The sequence below is a fragment of the Symphodus melops genome, assembly GCF_947650265.1.
Source record: "Symphodus melops genome assembly, chromosome: 22".
NCBI lineage: Eukaryota > Metazoa > Chordata > Actinopteri > Labriformes > Labridae > Symphodus > Symphodus melops.
In genome coordinates this window covers 10,316,442-10,330,800 of record NC_136712.1, presented here as the reverse complement: position 1 = coordinate 10,330,800, position 14,359 = coordinate 10,316,442, and the positions used below count along the sequence as shown (strand labels likewise).

Below are 14,359 nucleotides of genomic sequence, written 5' to 3'. Positions count from 1 at the left end.
AATTGCTTAAAGTATTTGAAATACTTTATTTTCACGACTTTGTTAAAATTGTAATCCTGGTTAAAATTACAATATAATGGGATGTCTTTTGTATTTCATGATACACTCTTATTTCCTTCCTTAGGAATTGTCTCCATGCTGTTTGAGTTGGTCTTATCAACTGTCCTGCAACAAGTCACAACACGTCAGTTTATTTCAGTTAAAAAAAAACAGAGGGCCATCTCCCCTGAAATTTGCATTCGAATAGATCAGTTAAACCCTGTTGTGCCTCCTGGTGATGAAACACAGTGCTTGCAGTAGAATCCAGGTGTGAATGACCATTATAAATGAAAATGAGGCACAACACTGTGGAAACAGGCACGTCTGCTCAACACAATAAAGGGTAAGAAAAGGCCAAAGTACCAGTCGAGTTCTGTTCCAATAGATAAATGAAATGTGCAGCCAGAAGGGTTGAGTAAGTGTGCCTGGAATGTGTAAGAGTGTGTTTGTGCAGCCAGTGTGTAGTCCAGACTTGGTCTTGGGTTTCAAGTAAAGAAAAAGGTCACTAGATCTTGTCTGAACCCCAGACCAAGCTTTTGCCAAGGAAAGAAAACTCTGCTCAGAAAGTTCTTTTGAGAGACTTGATCAAAAGGTTTCAGTCAAAACTACTTCTGACGTTCCTGAGTTTAAGGTTAGACTGATATTTTTAATGAATGCTGGATATCAGCCAAAGGTTCTTTCTTGAAAATGCTTGTCAAGGTCTACATGTCTTTCGCTTCGCTTTATTTTTGGGTGGCTCTATTGGCTCTGAAAAGCTGATGTGCACAATTTGAATTGGCAGCTATGAGTTCAAACATCATAAGGACAAATCCAAAGCCCATCTAACCCTTTGGAAAATAATTGTGTATCGACCCCATGTTTGAATCTTGTGTTTGTATTTGTACTATCTGGGCTTAAAAGGTCACTGCATAAATCCTCCATTAGTAAATTCCTATTCACCAACCTCAGATTTGTGCATGAGATGGCATACGGCATGTTCAATGGCATATAAAATGGTGAAAACCAATCAAAGACTTGGTTTATATTGCAGAGGAGAGATGTCTTTTTCTTTATGTTTCCTGGTTTGGAAATATCAACAAACCAACACAATCGAGTTTAAGACGGAATTTTTCTTTCAGCACTGTTGCACCTTCTGCTCTCTTTAGAAAGGAAGCAGAGGAGACAGCAAGGTCAACTACCCGGTTGTGTTTCTCCAAAGGACCATGGCTCTTTGGCCACCGGCCCAGGCCAAGTCTGAAGAGCCTATATCTGCCTATTGTTCGGGATAAAGCCACTCATCCTCTGACCTGTCCTCCATTCATGCCCAGGCAATCCTCGCCCCCTCATTGTCTTTTTTCCTCTCTTCTGAATTAAGTGCGTCTCTGTTACAGAAATACAGAATTTCCTCTCTAACCCTCAGTCTGAAATTCATATTACCATTTTGAGGGTTTGAAACAGACGAATTTGCAGCGATACTCCAGGACAACTTGACAGGTTTTCAGAGTTGTTAATGGTGACTCAACTGCTGAATTCCTCTTGGTTGATTTTGAATATTCACTGGAAGGCCAGGAGAGATGCCTTTTTTGGCAACGCACATTGACAATACTTCACAAGCAGAATCTTTTTCTTTATCTGCCTTTTCAAAGCTTGTCGTTTCTCATTTGTAACAGGTATCTTGGCATGTGACAAACAGCTCTGTTTCCCTCTCTGCAAGGCACATTGTGAGGTTGTCAGGGAAGAGGGTTTCTTTGTCCACTGGACAATTGAGTAAACTCATTTGTCATTTTAAGCGTCTTAAATGAATCCGTTGGAGATTTTCAGCCTTTCACAATGACTGATGATGCAAAGCTTGTCTAGATAAACGATATCAAACTATCAACATGCATATCAAGGAACAAAAGCCTTTTCTCATGGTGGATGTCTCATTTTGGCAGAAGAATAAAAAGGACTCATCACTCGTTCTTCTGCCAGATCATCACAAGTTTCCTGAATCGAAGTGCTCTGTGACAATAATGCCATTGTGATTGGCTGAAGTGAGAGATGAGGACAGGGGACCCTTCTCCTCTCACTCATTCAGGTCTCCAAAATAGGAAGGGGGCGGCAGTGTCTGTGACAGGACGAGCAGGCAGATCCCCTGCGTGAGAACTTCTGAAGATGGATGAGGCTGACTTGGGAGGAAGTTAAGTTAATAATTAACCAGAAAAAAAACTTGAATACATGGGGAGTTTAATTCTAGAAAGAGATATGTTAAGCACTCCAATGGGAAACTAAAGTCAGTGTCTCGTTATATCAGCAAGCAAGGAATTGTATTCAGTACTCGGATGTGTAGGCAGACAACATAGACTTAAACCCCAAACTTTGTTGAGTTTTGTGTGCTAGCACTGACTTTGGTTCACTCTCGCTCGATTTGTCGCCACAACAGGACGCAGTTTTTCACAATAAAAAAAACCAACAATCATGCTTTTTTTATATTTACCTCCAAACACATCAGAAAAATGTGTAGAATAGCTTTGAGTTTCAGCTTCATGTAGTAGGACAGAAAACCCACACAGAATATGTGGAAATTGAGGGTAAGAGTTAAATGCGTTTCTCAGGAGTGGGTGGAGACCAAAACAAAGCTCGAAGGAGATTTAATATTGGACAGCTCTTTCTGTGTTTTCAAAGTTGTCTGCCATAGTAACTAAAAGTCTGAGGATATCTTCTTTTTTGCCACCCCTTAGTGGCAACATTTTTTTTTTCAACGTCAAGTCAACCGTTGTCTTCACAAAAGTGCAACAATTCCATGTAGCTCTGTTTTATGCCAGTCCCCTTCATCAACAAATTAAACTCAGATTTGTGGACAAATGTTCGTTATTTGAGTTGAGATAATGGAGCAGCTGGTCCAATTAAACTTGCTTTAGTCATATTGTAAGCAAGTTGGGACAATGAGATTATTCCGCTCGTTCTTGAAATGCGGTGAACTGCTGTCGAGAATTGGACCCAGCCTTAGGGTACGAGTCTAAAGGTTGAATTGGGGGGTGGGGTTGAAAGTCTTGGTGTCACTCTGGTGGAGGAAGGGGTGTAGAAATAGGTGGGGTGTTGATTCTGAAGAGTGTGTGTGATTGAGGTGCTGTGGCAGGCGATTTGCTCTGGAGGGGAGGATTTAGGGAGGAGCCGACATGGCCTGGCTGCCCCATGAGCTCACAACCACACATCCACTCAATCCAAAACACTCACAGGGATCAGAGACACTCAAGATAGAGACGTCACCTCTCTGCCCTCCTATCCTCTTCGCTGTTTTGGAACTTGAAGGAGTTGAAGCTCTAGATCTAAAAAAAGAGTTCCTCCCATCTACGGATTGTTTTTCACACGTTACTCAGCTGAGTTCATATGCAAAGGCTGAGACATCGGGGCAACACTTCCTGGCTGAATAGGATCTGGAACAGACTCTTTTAGCCTGATGCTTTGGTGATGTAGCAAAGAAGTTAAGTGCTGTGTGACCTGGAGGATTGTGGATGTGAATGAGCGCTCTATAGGAAGGCAGAAAGAGGGATCTTTTTCCAAAAGGTGAGAGGAAACCAGATCAATACACAAGAGAGTGAATTTCTAAAGTAATGAAACTGTTACAATGCTACGTGTATGTGTTGCTATATTTTGAGACAGTGCATGTGTATTTGTGTAGGTCTTGTGTCTGTGTGTACAGACTATGTTTTTGTACGTCTGTGCAGGTGGTCTAACTCCAGCTGTGTTAAGTCTCCTGTGCACCCCCTGACACCCATTTGGCCTTAAAAACACACTCTTAGCCAGTCAAAGAGCGATGACCTCGGCCTTTGAACTCTGCTATTTAATGGTTTTTTCTAAAGAAAATCCTGTGACGTTTCGAAAATGACTTTTTCCACAAGCTTGATTTGAGGGAATCTGATACTGTGAATGAAATCTGTTTGAGTTAAGCTCTGTAAAGTAGGATGTATAGTTTGCAGAGATTGTGTGCATTTGACTTAGTAATTCCTCAGTGAAGGAGAGTCCCATTCAGTGTCAGTTAAGGTGAGGGAGGCACCGTTAAGCAGGCTACATCAGGCCTGTGTTTACACAGAGCCAGTGTTGTGACTCCTTAAACGCCTTTTTCAAAAAGTATCCCATTTGACCCCGTTAACCTCCTCCTGTCACGTCTGCCTGGATTTAAAGAAGGAATGGTCGGACATTTTGTTTTTGTTTTTCACAAAGACGGCCATTGTGTTATTGCCAACGAGTGACATGGTGTAATGTGAGTTGATGTGTACGTTGGCTCAGGAATCTGCAGTCACCGTTCCCCTGGTAGCTTTTGGGATGAGAGGGAGGAGAGCTGAGGGGAAGAAATCATAAGAGTGGCTGATGACCAGATACCAGACCTGATTTAAAATTCTAGATCCGTTTTTTTTTGTTTCATGGATTACATTTTTGACAACTCTTATTTTCAGTACTTGACCATGTCTTGATTAGTTTTGGAATTCTGCTCAGTTAAAACTCAACTGGAGCTATAGCAAATTATTATTAGCATTTTTTTTAAAACTCTGTTTGTCCTCTAAGGTATCAACAACAGACAACTTTTCAGTAATGAAAGTTATTCTTCCATTGTATACCTTTTTCAACCTAACCACAGTGCCAGGGAACTGAGGTTCAAAATTCTTTGTATGTTAAAAAAAAAACCCCGCTTCATCTAATTGTATTACTTATTGGTCTTAACCAGGTTAGACAAGATTAAGTGAAATGGGTAAAGAAAAGTTTCTGAGTGATAACATTATCTGTCCCACCATAAAACCTGATAGATTAGTCACTGAAGAACAAAGCAACAGTCACATACCTCTTTGCTGTGTGATAAGAGCTTTGGTTTGACTTTTAACAACGTTTCTAATCTGGTTCATTCTGTGTTTTCAGACCCAAGGCTTCTTTCAACTGTATGCTAATTATGGGAATGCTAAAACCGTCTTGTATTTTGGGGGTGCAAATACATGATGTGAGGCAGGAGACCCTCAGGGTGAACTGGCGTCTGGAGCTGGATGACAACTTTTGGATTTTGAGTTTAGTTGCAGATGACTTTTCACCTTCGAGGGGGCTTCAGTGAGAACAATATTCTTTCAGGGATTCCCCAAACTACAATCAGCGTATCTAGAAGATTCTTTTAAATCTGATAAGGGACTGTATACAAATTATTAGAAGGAAGAGGGAAGGAAGGAGGGGATATTTTTTCCCACAATGAGAAGGTTGTCTGAAAAATTCCGAATTCATAGTCACTGGTAAAAACTTTTATTTAGAAGCTCTTATTTCAAATGCTACATATTTTGAACAGCATATACATATAGCATTGTTTTTCATAGTTTGGGCATTTACTCATTTAACTTCCAATGTTTTGGACTTACCAATTTTGTGGCCATCTTGCACAAATACTTTCCAATCAGGGTGGATTGAAATGTAATCATAACCTTTGTGTTATTTTGCTTTTTTTTTATATTCATAAATCGAACACAAGTTCTAGCATTTTCTCCACCCCAGTCATTTTCATAAAGTCCCTAAGAATCTCCTTATCACCTGGCACAAGCATTGTTCCAAACGTGTTGAAGTGATTGCTCTGCAGTCACTGTTAACAAGCCGTCAAGACCCTAATGTCCCTCATAGTGTTGCTTATGTGTAAAAGATCGAATCTCTGTGAAGTTTGGAGAGCTTGTGTGAACTTAATGACTGTTTTCACCCAAACAAGATCTATTCCTGAAAATATTTGCATGTCAATGAGGCGGGGCAGATTGCAAGTGGCTCTTTCAACACTTCAGGCATTATCAGGCTGAGAGGCTTCTGATGGCATGGCTGCTTAGATAAGAGGGCTACTGCTGAAGGTGGCAGACACACAGTGACAAGACTGACTAATCCCTATATTTATATATAACAGCACTTCTTATCGTCTTACAAAGAGGGAGGAAAAAATGTTTCTGAAAGAGAGCTTGAGGTGGGCGTATGCAGATTGTTCTGAAAGCTGATCACATGCATCTCTAAAATGGAACCGTAGCCACTTCATTTTTTATTCCCTTTGGCATTTTCTTCAGATCATTTGACCTTTTTATGGTACTGTAATTCCCTGTTAAAAGCTCTAAATCACTGTCCCATCTCAAAGTGGTGGGCTGCTAACACGTGTCTCATAACCTTGAGTACTTAGTGGCTTAAGAGTAACAGATGCTTGGTGGGGAACAGCTGGAATGTGAAAGCGTTAAAATCCAAAGTTGAAAGAACTATTAAAAGAAATATACCCAATGTACCTTCACAGTTAAAAATCTCTAGGATCTTAAATTGGATGCAAATGCACATATGGGTACCCTGTTTCCTTTACACTATATGAGATATGTATTTTACCGCTGACTGAAGTCGTGTATAGCTGTTAAATAAGGGCCTAATATGGAAAAGTCTTCAGTTTTTCCACTATATATCACTCTAAGTTTGTCATAAGATCTCTTTGAAGGTTGACAAGTAGTTTTATGGAATCCGAGAATTATACAGTGTATTTCTGTAAAGGAAGACTGAAAGAGGTATGACATACTGCAATGGCGTGAAAAATTACTAATTAGTCTGATTTGTCAAGGAATACAAGACAAAAAGGTTGGGAACCACTGATCTAACAGATGGATTGTAGTCATGTGGAAATAAAAAAGGAAATACATATTGTTTTCTCAGCCAGTTACTTTACTGTTTTATGAACAAACAGAGGGGGGGATAGAAAAATAGATAAAGGCAAAGGTTGGCTTTATCGTTTTGATCACTAATCCTCCCTTTTCTATCCACAGCACCACTGTGTGATGAACCTGGAGCGCAGTGAAAGAGGGGAGCGCCCCTGTGCTCGAGGCCTGGAGATGGACCCTCGTACTGTGGGGAAGATGGGGAAGACGTGCGTGGGCTTCCAGAGGAGCTCCACCTCCGATGATGACTCTGGTTGTGCGCTGGAGGAGTACGCGTGGGTGCCACCAGGACTCAGACCTGAGCAGGTAACACCTCAGCCTGTTTTTAAGCTTCATTTGGAATCTACTATTTGTTTTAAATCATTTCTATTTCAATATGTATGAGTAGGTTAGCTTAATTTGCTGTAAAATTAAAGGTGCATTGGAAAAGGAAAATCCAAGCACAAATGTCTTGGGCCAAAAAAACCCATTTATCACACGTTACAGTTGGAGCAGTGAAGGAGGGATGAGTGAATAAACCTGTTTGTTAACAACAAGGGTGCTTTTAGTTCAAACAAGGTCATGTGCACAGACACTATGTTCTCTGTGCCTTTCTAGCAGATTAGTAGTACCACATGCTGTCGACCAACATCTGGCTGTGGATTTTTTTTTCCCATTTCACTTTTATGCACGTAGGATACAGATGTTCTGCAAAATTCAGTAAGCATTTTTAACATTTTTCTTGAAATAATTTAGAAACATTTTTGCCTCCCCCCCCCCCCCCCGTGTCAGCTGGAATATGTGTTTCTATTATCTGGCTGTCACTCGTTTTTTGGAGGGTTTGACACTCATATGCCTGTTACTGGGTTTAGATTGAAATGTTTGCCCCGCAGTGTAAGAGAATGATGACACACAAAAAAACAGCAGTCAGCCTCCAATGATATCCAGCTGCTCTCTCCTCAGCCTGATCTGAAGGACAAGATGAGAAACCTTCTCTCCTCTGTTGTCCTTTTTTTACTGCTCCCTTCATCTCCAGCTTTCTGATGACACTGTAGGCCTCCTGGCTGCACTACGTCTTAACTATTTACGTCAAAAAAGGGGCGATGAATAGGTTAAAAAACCCATGTTTTTTATAGTTAGATGTAAAATGTTCATAAATGTCTTTGTCTACAGGTGCAGATGTATTTCTCCTGTCTACCAGAGGACAAGGTGCCATATGTGAACAGCCCCGGAGAGAAACACCGGATCCGACAACTTCTCTACCAGCTGCCGCCGCATGACAATGAGGTAGAGAGGATGAGTTAGAGACACTAGCCTTTTTCATACATGCACAAAATCTTTCGTGAAATCCCCCTGCAGTCATCGCGCATGTAATGAAATTTTTTTTTCATGTTTTCTGCACGCTCGTATGATCACCTTTGCTCCGTCTTTCAAACTGAAACGTGTCAAATATTTGTACGACTGCAAACGTTGTCATCGTGGATTCGCCATCTTTGTGCATCGTCTTTACGTCATGGCTTGCCTCTTGAACCCCACCTGCTGTGACAGACGTGCGAACAAGCAACTCAGGAAGACTTCAAGGGCAGGCTGTTATTGACTTTACTTTTTCAGGAATGCGCATTTTGTGAAAACGGCTACTGAGAGGATGTTTGAGAGAGAGCAGGAGAAGGTGAAGGAACAGTATGAAGGACAGAGCTGCTTCTTCTTTATCCAGATGCATGAAATGTGTTCAAAATAAAGTCATAATGACACAATGATTCTGTGGCAGCTGTCTCTAGCCCTTTAACTGCATCCCAAATGTATTCTGTTTTACAGACATGCCCATAAAGTGTAGAATTTACAGTTTTCTTGGATCTTGCAGTTAACATTAAAAAAAAAATACAGTCAAACATTAATTAATGAGAGAAGTTGTAGTTTAAGTGACGAGTCTGAGAGTTGCAAACAGATTGAGACTGCTGACCGCGATTGAATTGTGTTTAAAATCAAGAACCAAAATGGGGTTCATACGTAGTTTGAAGGTGGGTGAAGTGGAAGGAAATAAAGTGTATGACCTTGAAGAAGAAGCGAGAGCAGAAATGTCGGCGTTCGAGAAGTTACAGAAGTCATTTTGTATCTGGAGGGTGAGCCAACTAATAAATACAACGTTGACTTACTCTACGTCAATTGATTTAAACTCCTTTCTTTTTAATCAGATCAACAGACACTGTTCAGAAGAGTCAACTCCAGTAACTACAATCAAACTAAAGCTTTAACATTTTAAGCCGTTTTCATTGTCTACAATCGTTGCTTGTGAGCACTTGTACATTCTCCTCAGAATTAACAAGATATTTCAAACTTACCCTGGACAGCTGAGTAAAGCTAAAACAAATTGCCTCTCTTGTAAAACTACAATGCCTACATTCCCCCAAACGTTTGACAAAGAAATCCGTCCATTCAGAGTAAAGCGCATGCCAGCCTCTTCTGTAGAATAGCTTTATGGTCTGTAAACCAGCACTCCTTTCACATCTGTGTTAATAGAGTTTACATTTTGAGATATGGTGGAGGGGTTATCACCACGGGGTAGGATGGGAGCGGCCACTGTCTTACAGAGGCGGTCTCTGTACACACACACGGAAGATACACAATAGGGACTCACATGTACACAGTGTTCGACTGAGTGGTTTTATGATGTTTGTCGGCAGACCTGGTGGTCGAGGAAGCAAACTGCCACAGGATTCCATGTGTAACTGTTGTTCAGAGGGGAGCAGTGTGTGTGTGTGTGTGTGTGTGTGTGTGTCTGTGTGTGTGTGTGTTGTGGGCGTGAAAGGTAGAGACAGAGACAGTGTGTGAGCTCACACGCTGGTCAGTGTTTAGTGTTGTGTAGAGAACAACCAAGCTAAATGTTAGGATAGTTGGGGCCTTTTATCTGGGGCTTCATCGCCGACTCTAAACACAGAAGAAGGGTTTGTGTGTGTTGCTCATGCCTTTCTTTTATTCGATTTTGTAGGATTTAGCTTCAGTTGAACTCTTTTAAAGCCATATATGGACTTTATGTCCTAGACTTTGCAGAAGTTTAAAGATAAGTTAGATATTTCAGGAGTGATACTGAAGCAAATATCAGTACTGCCTGCTGATAATGCTCAATGTGAGTACACGAGTCAATGCACATGAAAAGTGTCTAATTTCTGAAAAATCTAAACTTAAACATTAGCAAAACAAACTGTGCAGTGCTGACGGAGGGTCTAAGTTCTAAGTTCATTCGTAGTTAGACAATGTCAGAAATAGAGGCGACGCTACGTATGAGAATCAATAGAGAAAGCAAAGCAGTTTCTAAACATCCCGAATGAAAGATGGACCATCACCGGGAATTGGTGGATGTTTTTCTCACCCTCTTTTGCCCTTCCAACTGGCCAAAAATCCCCCTCTTCTGTTCTTTTAGTTTTTCAAGAAATGCCTCTCTAATCTGTCCTCTTTTTCTTTATCAGTTGCGTTACTGCCACTCTCTCACCGAAGAGGAAAAGAGAGAGCTCCATATGTTCAGCGCGCAGAGGAAGAGAGAGGCACTTGGGAGAGGAACACCCAAGATCCTGCCCCGGGCTCTGCAACACACACGCTGTGAAAATGTAGGTTCCCCCATGTGGATACCCATGAGCGCACATACACAATGCATATGCACACTTGCATCATTAAGTGCTCATAAAGGTAAACTATTTATTGCAAGGAAAACAACTTGTGGCTCTTAAACTTATTTAAAACACCAACAGCCAACACAAGTTATCCCCTCCCAAAGACAAGGCAACTCAAGGCACAATCCTTATTGGCTAATTAATCATGGACACAAACCTCATTCATTAGGGTACGGGGGAAGTGGGGAAATTGGAGGGCTCACGCTCAAGTCGAGCGTAGAAGCCAGTTTCCTTGTGAGGAATTCAGCAAATTTCCTACCACCCATCTACATCACAGCATGACCAAAAAACCCCCCAAAAAAACCGAGTTAACAATGACTTTTTTTCTTAAAATCCAACTCTTCCTTAACAAGTCCCAGTATGTGGCACATTGTTCCACATCAAATAGTACAATTAGACTCATCTAAACTCAGGACATGCAGCTGGTTTTAAAACATCCTCTGGAAGAGAGGAGTTTCCACATCTGTCTCTGAAATCGTTGAAGAGTTATGAGCTTAAACGATAGATGTGTCCGCACGTACAACATACATTCTTACAGAATTATACACACTGAAACACTCCTCTGTAAGAATGTGCTGTTGATGGAATGGAAGACATTAATTGTTAGACATGGAAACTATTTTTTGTCAGCAATAATTTGAAGGAATCTTGACTCTAAGTCGCACTTTGACATTAGGATCTCTTTGAGCTTTAACACAACAGCACTTTGAGAAATCGTTGGTCCTGCCATTGTATTTCCTACTTTTGATTTTATGCTGAAAATTTAAACAACATCCAGTGCTATTACAGCCGTCCTTCATCTTATTTTTGGAAACATTTAATTTCTATGCAACAACATCAATATTAGTGTTATGTGGCTTTAGACAAACTAAGCCCTGACCATAGAGTAAACCTCTTCCAGGCATCCAGGAAAGCAGGCAAGCCATGCTAATTCCCCCGGAAAGGCAGTCCATCAACACCAGAAAACAGATGCTACCACAGGGATGCAAGGTCACATAGGAACAGCAATGAGCACACACATTCATTAGTACCCTGAAGATACATGCATGCATGTCCATAAATACTCTACAAACACATATTTTTACTGAGTAACAACCAACTCAGTCATTCATACAGGCACACCTAAGCACATGTGCACATTCATTCGATCTTGCTAACATTTTTATACATTCTGCACATGCTCATGAGTTCAAAAGGATATATCACACATACTTGGGTGCACTCACACACACACACATTTCAAGCAACAATTGTACATACATTCACACACAATTTGTCAGGCTCCAGTTTCCTGGTGCTGTACTCCAAGGGACACACAACACCTCCATATCCAAGGCCTCTATCTGTCCACCCTGGTAATAATGGTTAACAGCTGGTCACGCTATCCCATAGCTACATATTTGTGTCATAACTCTACTGGGTTATATTAAGACTTTTGATTGCAGGTTTAGACCTGCTTTGACAATCTGTGTGGTGATTTGTGATCCTTTAACTTAGGTCCAAGGACAGTATATTCAGTTGAAGCTCAGAAAGCAAATGCTGCCCATTTCCACAGAAACACTCGATGAATAATTGCAGACCTTTAAACCTAAATGAAAAAGCAAGTGATTAAACATAGATTGATAAGCCAATGTGAGTTAGCGTCGGTTTTTCTACACAATTTATCAGTGTAGTTTTAACATAGTGCCTCCAAATGAACTTATCAGTCACAAAATAATTATTTTTTATTCTGCCTCTATCTTTATAAAAATCGTTTTAGTCAGAAAGGCAGTGGATTAGCTTGTGACAATAGCTGCAATCCTTTTTTAATAGTATTTTTCATTACACAGATTAACTTGTACTCTCCATGTTATGTAGTGGTGCTGTATTTCTGCTATAATTGTCACCACTGATCCACTGATTTCATTTGAAATAGATCACTTAAATTATGATCACCTGTTGTTTGGCTTTTGTGGTTTTAGCAGCACTGAGAAGTGTGATACATCATTAGATATGTGATATATAAGTCATTTCTATAATCCCTCTGTTGTCTGTGACACATTTGTCATGTGTCATTGGTGTTGTGTGCCTGCAGATCTATTTTAGAATGTCTTTCCATGTTGTGATAAGCTCCACGTTAATCTCAATGGTTTAATTACTGAGGAAACGTACATAACACCAGATCTACTAATAATATATAACAAGCAAGGGTGTGGGAAATGGCATATGAAGAAGTCTGGAAATATAAATCTCATGGATCATCTCTTGTTCAATTTGATCATCAGTGTGCCGGTGGTATCAATGGAGGGGAGATGGCAATTTTTGCCTCCAGAGCAGGGCCGAGCCCCTGCTGGCACCCAGCATGCTTTGTGTGTGCTACGTGTCAGGAGCTTCTGGTGGATCTCATCTATTTCTTCCAAAATGGCAAAATCCTCTGCGGAAGACACCATGCTGAGCTTGTCAAACCTCGATGCTCTTCTTGTGATGAGGTAAAATGCATTAATAGTTGCCATGGCAAAAGCCAATGCTAAATCATGAGAGTTCCAAACAACTAACAGTGATATGTTTGCGTGTTTCCCATTAGATCATCTTTTCGGATGAGTGCACGGAAGCAGAAGGTCGTCACTGGCACATGAAGCACTTTGCCTGTTTCGAGTGTGAAACAATGCTTGGTGGGCAGCGCTACATCATGAAAGATGGGAGGCCATACTGCTGTGGCTGCTTTGAGTCACTGTATGCAGAGTACTGCGAGGCCTGTGGTGAAAATATTGGTGAGTTTTATTTGTTAGGTGCTGGAACATCTTAAATTTGCTTTTCTGCTTTTTTAATCCATCTTGCAGGATAAGAATAAATAACATAACTTTTCATGTCAAGTCAGATATTCCTGATGTATTTCTTTAGCTATTTATGAATGTTATGCTAATTTTTTCTCCTTATCCATTTAGGTGTAGACCACGCCCAGATGACCTATGAAGGTGTACACTGGCACGCCACAGATCAGTGCTTTTGTTGTGCCCAGTGCAAGACATCATTGCTGGGCTGCCCCTTCCTACCAAAGCAGGGTCACATCTATTGCTCAAAGGCATGTAGCCAGGGGGAAGATATCCATGCATCAGACTCATCTGATTCGGCCTTCCAGTCTGCCCGGTCTCGTGAATCCCGGCGTAGTGTCCGCATGGGGAAGAGTAGCAGGCCTGCTGAACAGTGGAGACAGTCCCAGGTGCTTAACCCCCCTGCCACCGTCTCCTCGCTTGAGTTTAAGTTTGGAGATGGAGATCGGGATGGACATGCTGATTATGACATTGGAATTGTAGGGCGCAAGCTGGCCCATCTGGGCATGGAGGAGGAGAGGTTCTGGAGGGATCGGGAGGAACAGGATGCTGGTGGAGAGGAGGATCCAGAAGAGTGGGCCCAGCATGATGACTATATGACCCAGCTCTTGCTCAAGTTTGGTGACCATGGGATGTTACACCAACTTCAACAGCCATCCCTTAAATCTCCTAGCCCGAGCAGTGACAGAAACCGGATAATTGGAGTCTCTGATCCCTGGCTTAAGCCTGATGGAACATCCATGAGAGTAACAGCCTCTTCTCCCACCCCTGCAAGTCCTACACAGAGCCAAATTTCCAGTCAGTCCCGAGCCAACAGCCTTAGCCCTGGACTAATGAGCAAGAAGAACCTGCCTGAAATGTACTGGGCACAATCCCAGGACGGGATGGGGGATTCAGCCTACGGGAGTCATCCAGGTCCTGCCAGTGCAAGAAAGATTCAAGAGCTAGAGTTAGACCAGGATCAAGACCAATCTGGGACAGGGAGACAGGCCTTCTGGTCAGACAACAGGCAGTGGTATGATGACTCCCTTGAGTGTATTGCTGATGAGCTGAGGAGAGTTGGACAGGGTGCTGGAGACTCCATGGACTCACTGGCACTTTCAAACATCACTGGTAATTAGAATAATAATATTTAGTAATTATTGCTTGTGTTTGCAGTTGAAAAATTAGCTTTACTTTTTTGTCAAACAGCTGTTAAATATATTTCTCA

The 14,359-nt window shown here is 41.5% G+C and overlaps 1 protein-coding gene across 2 annotated transcripts in view; it reads left to right on the top strand.

Moving 5' to 3' along the window:
• LOC306817655 (prickle-like protein 1) overlaps positions 1–14,359 on the top strand; it is a 29,394-nt gene that overhangs the window by 11,926 nt on the left and 3,109 nt on the right. The window contains exons 1-7 of one of the 2 annotated variants that reach the window (XM_079334719.1): positions 3,449–3,564; positions 6,804–7,001; positions 7,848–7,961; positions 10,139–10,276; positions 12,604–12,807; positions 12,903–13,089; positions 13,264–14,262. In XM_079334719.1, coding sequence (XP_079190845.1) covers positions 6,816–7,001; positions 7,848–7,961; positions 10,139–10,276; positions 12,604–12,807; positions 12,903–13,089; positions 13,264–14,262 — 1,828 coding nt within the window. In that variant the 5' untranslated portion in view covers positions 3,449–3,564; positions 6,804–6,815. Of the gene's footprint in view, positions 1–3,448; positions 3,565–6,803; positions 7,002–7,847; positions 7,962–10,138; positions 10,277–12,603; positions 12,808–12,902; positions 13,090–13,263; positions 14,263–14,359 lie in introns of those variants that run through there. The other variant, XM_079334718.1, reaches the window with a different exon arrangement.